An 11,472-nucleotide genomic window follows, 5' to 3' on the forward strand; every position below is an offset into this window, starting at 1 on the left:
CCCCATCAAGGCAAGTTGCAGTGTCTATGATCCTCAGAAACAAGGGAACTATCTGTGACAAGTGTGAGACCAGTGTGAGTGGTAACAAGAAGCTTCTTAGTGACTGGCCCCTGATCCTGGAGCTCCTTTCCACAACAGTTAAGAAGGACCATGAATCAGGGCCTTCAGGAGAAAATATCAGATCCTTCTCTTCAGCATTGTTTTCAAGAAAAATAATAAAGAGCCTTGTTCCTGTTTGTGGAAAAGGTGGCAGAGATGGGATTATTTGTTTAATCCATGTTTTGGATGTATATAGTTGTATAACTACTGAGATGGATTAGAGTTCTCCTTCTGTCTGTTGCTTATCCCTGTGGTATCTTCTCTCACATCAACTCCTCTATCCACAGCCACGCTTCCCAGGCTCACCTTCCAAAAACCCGGTGGCCAGAACACCTCACTTGTCCACAAGGGTACCTCCTTGTTCACACCTACTTCATTTGTGTCATTGTCCCCATCTGATCAGCACTGCTATCTTCACACTGTTTTTTTCCAGACCGCAGCCTGTTGTCCTGATGTGACTCCCACTCTGCTGATTCTTGGCCAACGGGAGTGGTTAAAAACCAACAACTGGGGAGACTGTTCAGTTTGGAGTGTAAGCCATGGAAGGAGGTCACCTCCCAGAAACCATCAAGCAGCAAAGCAGAAGAAACAACCTAAATTATAGTTTTTGTTTTTTTTTCCCCCCACTTAAAAAAAAAATCTGCTTGTTTAGGTTTGGGATCTGTTTCATTACTGTCAAAACTCTGAAATTTTATGCTGACCAGAAAGCTTAAGTAGCTACAGAAATATAATGTAAATTTAACATACGGTATTGTTTGCACAGACCAAGCATATTTGCTGTGCTGTATGGAAGCTGCTACCCTGCATAGACATAAGACCAGACTCACCCTGCTATTAGCAGTCACAATTGCAGCAAAATCAGTAGAGTTGCTTACATCATCTCAGTTTGGACCATTATGTTTAATAACAAACTGGATATGATTTTTTATTTATTTCTCATTGAAAAAGGGTATGTTTTCACGATTATCACGTCTTCACCTTATGCTGTCAGCAGACATTACAGCCAGATTGGTTAACCACACAAAATCAGTCATGCTTTTCCTTCTCCTCCAAGAGTATTAGTGTAATATGAACAGAAATACAGTAAAGGGCTAACTTACCATCTTGTCACCATGGAAACCCTAGATTCACAGGAGATAAATCATGTTTCCTTTGAAGAGTGGAATATAAAAGAAATGACCAAGCAAGAAACTCTCCATGGAAAATAAACTGAGGAAGAAGCTAATTGTAACATAATTGCCTGGGGAAATCACTTCCAGAGACAGAGTAACATTTATTAACTGCTACGTTAAACTGAACTCTTTAAATTTATTCTATTATGTAACATACCCATTAATTATTAAAACTAGTTACTTTGAATTAACATGTAATAAATTCATTTGAGTTTTAAAGGAACTATGCTGTAGCATCTCCATAGCAACACAAGGGTGCACATTTCAGACACCATTGATTTAGGAGCTAACTGAACTGACATCTCAATTTAAAGTTGAAATCCGGAGAGCAGAAAAAATTTGGTTGCTCTGACATTGGGGTGGGATGGTTGGAGTAGTGAAAGGGTTAAGCTGGAACATCTTGACTGGCCTCATAAATGTTGGCTTCTTCAGTAAAACCTCTCTCTTCCTGTGACTGCCTGAGAAAATAAAGAGGTGGGTGTTGGAAATTCCCAAAAGAGTCTGGAGGGGCCTCCTTAATGTGATCAAAGAGCTTTTGAGAAGCTGTTTGTAAGGCTTCTTATAGACCTAGCTTTAGAGAAGAACTAAGGATCATTTTTGATTAAAGATACTTTTTTCCTTCTCCTTATACTGTCTTTGAGCGTGCTGTTTAGTATGCATGCTTACCTTGTAGTTATGGTATGCTTAGGGTTAATCTTGTTTTATATTTTCCCTCAATGTAATAGCTTTCTATAATTATAGAGAACAATAATTTGAGTACGGAAGCATTCCTATGCAAACCACCCACAGAACATGCTGCTCTAATATAGATGAATTGGCAGATAACCCTTAGCCCTCTGTACTCATGTTAACAAAATAAAGGCTGTTTGGTAGCATCATTCTTTTTTAATTTTCTATTTTAAAACCTAAACACTGGATTCCATAATTAAGATGAGGTTTCAATCATCCTACCAAAAATTCATGTATTATCTACTTAATTTAGAGAGCAAGGGCTTTACTCATTATATTACCCTAATGATCCAGACATCTCAGTTCATTTAAAGGTAGATTAATTTCCTCACAAGTGTCCTGTGTTTACAACTCCCATGTGCGAATACACAGTCATGCAATAAATCCAGTATCTGTAGCAGGGTGACTAATCTCCAGGCAGTCAAGGGGATAGGTGCTATGTGTCTCAAGCCTTTCTAAAGATAGCTGCCATTGGGCTGTGCGAGAAAGAACAACTGAAAACCCTGAGATTTCTTCATGGCTACCTTGCACCCCAACATTGCACTTTATGGCTCAGCGTTTCTGTCATTGGAAGGAAAGAAAGAAACATAAGTCCAACCTCATTTTTAATTATATTGTAATGGGTTTCCTTTAGCTAGGTTGCAGGCAGGGCTGTGTGGTTTGAGGGAGGTTGGAGGATGTGTGCGGGGCGGGGAGAGGTGCATACATGCAATCAGAATTATATGTTCCATATTACAAAAATGAATCCAGATTACTGGGTAAAAGGAGAGAGAAGTCAGGGTCTGATGGAGGGTTGGAGAGCTGCTTAATTTTCACTATGCCTGAACAACAAGCAGCATTGCCAGCTCTTGCAAGTTCCACAATGTGATGTTTTTCTTTAACCCCCACCTTTTGTAGCCTCACTTTTTCTTTTCTTTTTCTTTTTCAACGAAATTTCTAGCCATCATGGTTGTGGAGAAAAGCTTGAAAATGTAAACCAAGTGCATATAAAAACCAGATGCGTAAAGAAAGAACACACAATTATTTTTTAAAATCGCATGGCTTTAAAGCCAGTCTCGTGATTTTTTTTTTTTTTTTTTTTTTTTTTTTTGGTGTCCTGACTCATAATTTTTGAACACATGGGTTTGGCAATAATAATCCAGCATATCTCTTCCTCCTGGATTTTATACAGTGTCATCTTCATTGTTGTAGCACCCATGACCTTAGCACCAACAGTGGCTGCATTGTTAAAAGTCTGGAGATTTTTCACAGAAGTCTTGAGAAATTTCCTAAAAGACTGAGGTCCCATATGACCCTTTCCCAGCATGCACCATTCTCCCAAAGACATAATATCTGTGTTATATTCAAAGTCTGGCAAGTACTATAACCTGTAATCTTGTTCATATCTAAAACACAGGGCTGGTCCCTATATGTATCCCACATGTGAGTATGCATGTGCACCATACACCTGAGACCAGAAAATATTGCATATAGTGTCATTGGACCACACCTAGGCCCTGAATCTCCTCCTGCTCTACACTGAAGGTATAAGGGAAGTGTGGACTGACCACGTCTCCAGTTCCTCCTTTCCACTGCATGCCCTGAGTCAGAATCCCCTGTGACTGGAGTTATGATTGCATTGTTTTCATCTCGGTAACTAGAATTGTATATAGTTTGTTAATTTTTATAGTATTCTACAGAGTTATCATAGGTTAGTTTTTCCCAAGCCTGGGGACTCTCTCCAGCCCACCTTTGAGGAGCGTGGCTGTACCTAGAATTCTGGGATTAAAAACGGTCTTCTGTCCTTGCTTCTTCTTGCTTAGTGGCTACCACCACTGTTGGTACCTTTACTGCCTTGGTGAGGTGCGTAGCTCTGTCAAGTGCAGTATCTGTTGCTCCTTGACACCTGACCTGAGCGAGACAAAAGCTTTTAACTAAGGAAGCACCTCATAAAAAAAAAAAAAGGTCTCAGTTAGATCCAGGCCAGGGAGAATACATTAGCCACAGCTGCTGAGCATGAGCTCTGGAGCAGAAACCAGATCAGAAAATCTGAAGACCCATTGTCTTGGGCTTCTCAGGAGAGTAAGGGGCAGTCTTGCAGACATAAAACAGATCCCTCTCTAAATCTGCTTCCAGGAGAAGGGGTCCTTTTCTGACTCCTTCCAAGTTGGGTGAGTCTTCATGCACAGGTCCCAAAGATCTGGTCTGCCTAAGTCTCCTAATCCTGGAGGAAAATCATGCTGAAGCAAAGTTCTAAGAGTACCAGCCTCACTACCAACTCTGGTGACGGCCAGGATCTCCAGCAAGCCAAAGGACCAACATTCACTGGTACCAACCAAGACGTCCAGACTGGGCTCTCTCCAACAGTGCTGGCCTGGCCCCCTAAGGATCCACTGAGCACTAAGTCTGCTATGGCACTGGATCCGGCAGAATCAACAACCAGACTCCCTTGTACCTGGGGACAGATTGAAATGTAGACTACCACAGAGGGCATTTTCACCTTACTGGACCCATAATTTCCTCTACTTCCAGTCTTGTTTCTGAGAGACATTTTAACCCAAGAAGAGGATACTACCACAAGGAAAAGGAGTTCCACATCTAGTCGAGCCAGAACTTCCTTCCACCAGTGTCAACAATACCGACAGTGGAATCTGATCTGATCTGACCTTGTAGGCTGAATCCAGTGACCAGGATGAACAATCATCTCCCAGGGATGTTAGCCCAGACATGGTTTTCAAGAGTTTCCTTGACCCATCTACTGTCCAAGCAAGAGTACCTGGCAAGGGATTGCTGGTGTCCACTGCCTTGAGCCTCTCCCAACCAGCCTTTGCCACTTTGTACTGGCCTATTGGGGTCTATGGGATCCTTATGCATGGCATCGATATCTGTACATTCTACTAGAGTCTCATTTCCCCTCTCCTAAGTAACAGCAACTGGCTCCACAGGATTATGTGGAGAGGAAGATCATGACCCGGATTTTCTGGGTGTATTGTCTTCCTCACCTAGGGCTGTCAAGCAATTAAAAAATTAATCACAATTAATTGTGCGATTAATGGCACTGTTAAATAATAATAGAATACTATTTATAAAAATATTATGGATGTTTTCCACATTTTCAAATATACAGATTTCAATTACAACACAGAATACAAAGTGTACCGTGCTCACTTTATATTTATTTTTATTATAAATATTTGCACTGTAAAAATAAAATAAATAGTATTTTTCAGTTCACTTAATACAAGTACTGTAGGCAATCTCTTTATCATGAAAGTTGAACTTACCAATGTAGAACTATGTGCAAAAAATAACTTCATTCAAAAATAAAACAAAGTTAAACTTTAGAGCCTACAAGTCCACTCAGTCCTTCTTCTTGTTCAGCCAATTGCTCAGACAAACAAGAGTCTATGTGGCAGAATAGTCCCTGCTTGTTTCTTCCACATGTTTGAACCTCCTTTGTCTCCCCTTCCTGCTTGATGACTCTGTTTACTGCTTAAACGCAAATTCACCTCCCGGCAGAGACAGATGCATCCTGGAGGTGAATGCCTGGCTGCGAGGATGGTGTCACCAGGAGGGCTTCGGCTTCCTTAACCACAGGATGTTCCAGGAAGGAGGACTGCTAAGCAGAGATGGGGTCCACCTATCGAGGAAGGGGAAGAGCATATTTGGATACAAACTGACTAACCTAGTGAGGAGGGCTTTAAACTAGGTTCAAAGGGGGCAGGTGACCAAAGTCCACAGGTAAGTCAAAAACATGGAGACCTGGGAGAAGGGGTCAGAATTTGGGAGGAGCATGAGCTGTTATAGCAGGGATAAAGGAGAGACCAGACAGAACTGGAGGGGGGGGATCAAATCAGTATCTTAGATATCTGCATACTAATGCAGGAAGTATAGGGAATAAGCAGGAAGAACTCAAAATGCTAGTAAATAAACACAACTATGACAGTTGGCATCACAGAGACTTGGTGGGTTAATACGCATGACTGAAATATTGGTATAGGAGGGTACAGCTGGCTCAGGAAGGACAGGCAGGGAAAAAAGGGAGGAGGTGTTGCCTTATATATTAAAAATGTACACACTTGGACTGAGGTTGAGATGGAAATAGGAGACAAACTTGTTGAAAGTCTCTGGGTTAGGATAAAAGGGGTAAAAAAACATGGGTGATGACATGGTAGGGGTCTACTGCAGACCACCTAACCAGGAAGAAGAGGTGGATGAGGCTTTTTTTTTTTAAACAACTAATAAAACCATCTAAAGCACACAAGTTGGTGATGATGGAGGACTTCAACTACTCAGACATCTGTTGGGAAAATAACACAGCAGGGCACAGATTAGTCAAGTTATTAGAATGTATTGGAGACCATTTTTTATTTCAGAAGGTGAAGAAAGCTACGGGGGGGGGGGGAGGCTGTTCAAAATTTGATTTTGACAAATAGGAACGAGTTGGTTGAGAATTTGAAAGTGGAAGGCAGCTTGGGTGAAAGTGATCATGAAATGGTAGAGTTCATGATTCTAAGGAATGGTAAGAGGGAGAACAGCAAAATAAAGACAACAGATTTTAAAAGGCAGACTTTTAGCAAACTCCAGGAGTTGGTAGGTAAGATCCCATGGCAAGCAAGTCTAAGGAGAAAAACAATTGAATACAGTTGGCAATTTTTCAGAGAGACATTATTGGGGCACACTATCCCACTGCATAGGGAAGATAGGAAGTATGACAAGAGACCACCCTGGCTTAACCAGGAGATCTTCAATGATTTAAAACTCAAAAAAAAGAGTCCTACAAAAAGTGGAAACTAAGTCAAATTACAAAGGATAAACAAATAACACAAGTACGTATGCACAAAATTAGAAAGGCCAAGGCACAAAATGAAATCAAACTAGACATAAAGGGTAACTAGAAAACCTTCTACAAATACAGTACAAGCAAGAGGAAGACCAAGGACAGGGTAGGCCTGTTAATGAGGGGAGAAAAACAATAACAGAAAATGTGGAAATGGCAAATGTGCTTAATGACTTCTTTATTTTGGTTTTCACCAAGAAGGTTGGTGGTGATTGGATGTCTAACATAGTGAATGCCAGTGAAAATGAGGTAGGATTAGAGGCTAAAATAGGGAATGAACAAGTTAAAAATTCCTTAGAGAAGTTAGATGTTTTCAAGTCACCATGGCCTGATGAAATACATCCTAGAATACTCAAGAAGATATCTGAGTCATTAGCGATTATCTTTGAAAAGTCATGGAAGACAGGAGAGATTCTAGCAAATTGGGGAAAAGGGCAAATATAGTGCCAATCTACAAAAAAAGAAATAAGGACAACCCATGGAATTACAGACCAGTCAGCTTAACCTCTGTATCCGGAAAGATAATGGAGAAAATAAGCAATCAATGTGCAAACATCTAGAAGATAATAAGATAAGTAACAGTCAGCATGGATTTGTCAAGAACAAATCATGTCAAACCAACCTGACAGCTTTCTTTGACAGGCTAACAAGCCTTGTGGATGGGGGGAAGCTGTAGATGTGGTATATCTTGACTTTAGTAAAGCTTTTGATACTGTCTCACATGACCGTCTCATAAACAAACTAGGGAAATGCAACCTAGATGGAGCTACTATAAGGTGGGTGCATAACTGGTTGGAAAATAGTTCCCAGAGAGTAGTTATCAGTGGTTCACAGTCAAGCTGGAAGGGCATAACAAGTGGGGTCCCGCAGGGATCAGTTCTGGGTCCAGTTCTGTTCAATATCTTCATCAATGATTTAGATAATGGCATAGAGAGTACACTTATAAAGTGCTCTGGGGGGATAGAATTAAAATTCAAAATTATCTGGACAAACTGGAGAAATGGTCTGAAGTAAATAGGATGAAATTCAATAAGGACAAATGCAAAGTACTCTACTTAGGAAGGAACAATCACAGTTGGACACATACAAAATGGGAAATGACTGCCTAGGAAGGAGAACTGCAGAAAGGGATCGGAGGTTATAGTGGACCACAAGCTAAATATGAGTCAACAGTGCAACACTGTTGCAAAAAAAAGTGAACATCTTTCTGGGATATATTAGCAGGAGTGTTGTGAGTAAGACACGAGAAATAATTCTTCTGCTCTACTCCATGCTGATTAGGTCTCAACTGGAGTATTGTGTCCTGTTCTGGGTGCCACATTTCAGGAAAGATGTGGACAAATTGGAGAAAGTCTAAAGAAGAGCAACAAAAATGAAAACATGACCTATGAGCGAAGATTGAAAAAATTGGGTTTGTTTAGTCTGGAAAAGAGAAGACTGAGAGGGGACATGATAGTTTTCAAATACATAAAAGTTGTTACAAGGAGGAGGGAGAATTTTTTTTCTTAACCTCTGCGGATAGGACAAGAAGCAATGGGCTTAAATTGCACCAAGGGAGGTTTATGTTGCACATTAGGAAAAACGTCCTAACTGTTAGGGTGGTTAAGCATTGGAATAAATTGCCTAGGGAGGTTGTGGAATCTCCATCATTGGAGATTTTAAGAGCAGGTTAGACAAACACCTGTCAGGGATGGTCTATAATACTTAGTCCTGCCGTGAGTGCAGGGGACTGGACTAGATGACCTCTCAAGAGCCCTTCCAGTCCTATGATTCTATGAAATTAAGGTGCTCTGGGGCTAGGGGGGCTAGCTTGGGGTGGGGGCTGGGGTCCACGGTGGGGGAGGGGGGCTCTGGGCTCCGGCAGAGGGTCATGGAAGTGGCAGGGCTGGGGGTTAGCCTCCATGCACAGCCCATGGAGTCTAGATGCAGTTCTCGGTGTCTGCCCTCTTATATTGTGGTACCCCTAGGCCCATGGGCCGTTGTGTTGGATGTAAACGTATTTTACTGTTTTCCCTATCTTCCCCCCCCCACCCTGTTTTTTTCCTCCATTCATCCCTCTGTAAATATTCTTCTTCGAGTGACGGTCCCTATATGCAAAAAGAACAGGAGTACTTGTGGCACCTTAGAGACTAACAAATTTATTAGAGCATAAGCTTTCGTGGACTACAGCCCACTTCTTCGGATGCATATTGCTACTCTGAAATCTGGTCTGAAACCTGCTTCTTTCTTTTTACTTCTGTTAATAAGTTATTTAGTGTACATAGTAGCCCTGTATGGGGCCTCCCTTGAGCCCTTTGGGGGATTATGCCCCCCATTCTGGGGTTCAAGAACTGCGCCTCATGCCCTCGCTTGTTCTCTGGGAATGATGAGCACATGCATTGTCTCCAGTGGTGAGCTGGATCCAGTTCGCGCCGGTTCGTGTGAACCGGTTGTTAAATTTTGAAGCAGTTTTAGAACCGGTTGTTAAAAATTGTTACGAAAACAAATGTTATAAAATGATCTTAAAACCGAATAATCTTACTCTTATAAAATGGTGTAGAAAATAATACGGTGTACAAAATAAACTTCAAATGCAAAGGGATGCGAAATTCTAGCAGTTAAAGAGCCATTTCTACAACAGATAGGTCAAGATTTATGTTGCTATGCGCGTGTGCGTCTAATGCCGTTGCAGGCTGCGACTCGGTTGCATCCAAGTTCATCCTGATGCGAGACAAACGTTTCTTATTTTAACAACAGGGATCACTCTTGCCTCATTCGTGCACTTGCTCAACTGTTTTCTATACAATTCAACATGACCAGTGAGTCATAGTCCGTTTGTTTCTAGTAAATTGCATGTGATATTTCGGTGTCTAATACTAACTGGACTGTTATTCGAAGATTAAATTTTTCTATTCAATATTATTTACCCTTCATAATGAAATGCCAGAAAAGCATTAGTGATTGGTTTTCTAATAAAATGACAAAGTCATTAGTCAGTAGTTCTAGCAGTGAAAATAATGATTTAAATACTGAAAACACCAATGACAATAATTTTGGTGATGAAAATACCTTAAATGCTGAATCATCTGAAAATGTGTCTGCAATGGAAGAGGATTTACATGATTTTGAAAATTTAGTACCCGATTGTTGGACTTCCAAGCAGGCAGAATATTTTTTAAAGAAATAGAATGACTTGATAATTGAAGGCAAAAAACTTGGCTGTTCCCATTGTGCAAATACATCACATTTGGGGGTCCTTGGAGGAAAATCTTTACACATTTCTTTGGAATGGCAAAAGTGTACTATGAAAGCATCTGGAACTGATAAAAAAGTTCAGCAAGCTTCATTAAGAAAAAAAATGAAGGAACATTTCAAATCAAGCTCTCATTTGAAAGTTATAAATATTTTAAATGAATCTAAAAAAGAACCTCTCACTACAGTGATAGATAAACTTACTGAAAAAAAATATTGCAATAACCAGCAAAATTTTCAACATAGTTTACAGCTTAGTAAAAAGAAACTGACCAATGTCAGATATGGAGGATGAAGTAGAGCTACAAATTAAGAATGAAACCGACTTAGGAAACTGCCTACATTCTCGATTTTTGGCCATCAGAATCGTAGCGCATATTGCTGAATTAATAAGAAAACAAATTTTTAGTAAAATCATCAAAAACAATTCAAAGATTTGTATTATTATTAATGAAGCTTCTACAATTTCAAGTAATACTGTGCTTGTAATTCTTATAAAATGTGAATTACAAGATTCTTCACTAACAATTTTGCTTGATTTAGTGGAATTAGATTCAACAAAAGCAGACAATATTTATAGTGCTTTGAGAAATATGTTAACCAATACAGGATTTGACACAGAATATTTAAAGAAAAATGTAATTGGATTTTGTTCTGATGGCGCAAGCACCATGCTTGGACATAAATCTGGAGTTGCTACAAGACTGATTCAAGATTTTCCAAACATTATAATTTGGCATTGTTTGAATCATCAGCTACAACTGGCTTTAGATGATGCTATAAATGATATCAATGAAATAAGCCATTTCAAGATTTTTTTTGGACAAGATTTGTGCAATTTTTCAGCAGTCAAATAAGTCAGTTTGAACTTAAACAAGTTTCTGAAGAACTATATATTGAAATCATCAAAATAGGCCATGTTTTTGGTCCACGATGGGCTTCTTGTAGCCTTACAGCTGTCAAAGCAGTCTGGAGAGCTTATCCAGCTCTTTATATTTATTTTTCCAAAAATAAGAAATTTTCTGGCATGGAAAAAAGATTGAAAAACAAAGAATTTTTAAAAGACTTGGCATTAATGATTGACATTTTGGATGAACTTGCATTATTATCAAATGCACTGCAAGCGAGACAATTGAGTTTAACAAAGGCAGATAAGCTAATCAAACGAACGATTGATCTTTTTCATACAGTTAAAAGATAGATTTGGTATACACCAGTGTTTCTCAAACTGGGGTCGCTGCTTCTGTAGGGAAAGCCCCTGGCGAGCCGGGCCAGTTTGTTTACCTGCTCCGTCCGTAGGTCTGGCTGATCGCGGCTCCCACTGGCTGTGGTTCGCTGCTCCAGGCCAATGGGAGCTGCTGGAAGCGGCACGGGCCGAGGGACTTACTGGCCACCGCTTCCAGCTGCCCTCATTGGCCTGCA

At 40.2% G+C, this 11,472-nt stretch overlaps 1 protein-coding gene across 1 annotated transcript; it reads left to right on the top strand.

Moving 5' to 3' along the window:
• The first annotated feature begins 8,756 nt into the window (after positions 1 to 8,756).
• LOC101943534 (E3 SUMO-protein ligase KIAA1586-like) lies at positions 8,757 to 11,251 on the top strand. The gene is given in 4 exon segments (XM_065582083.1): positions 8,757 to 10,255; positions 10,257 to 10,865; positions 10,867 to 10,913; positions 10,915 to 11,251. Coding segments are annotated over 4 exon segments (1,146 nt in total). The 5' UTR covers positions 8,757 to 10,102.
• The last annotated feature ends 221 nt before the right edge of the window (positions 11,252 to 11,472 follow it).

This window comes from Chrysemys picta, chromosome 1 (genome assembly GCF_011386835.1).
Source record: "Chrysemys picta bellii isolate R12L10 chromosome 1, ASM1138683v2, whole genome shotgun sequence".
Taxonomy (NCBI): domain Eukaryota; kingdom Metazoa; phylum Chordata; order Testudines; family Emydidae; genus Chrysemys; species Chrysemys picta.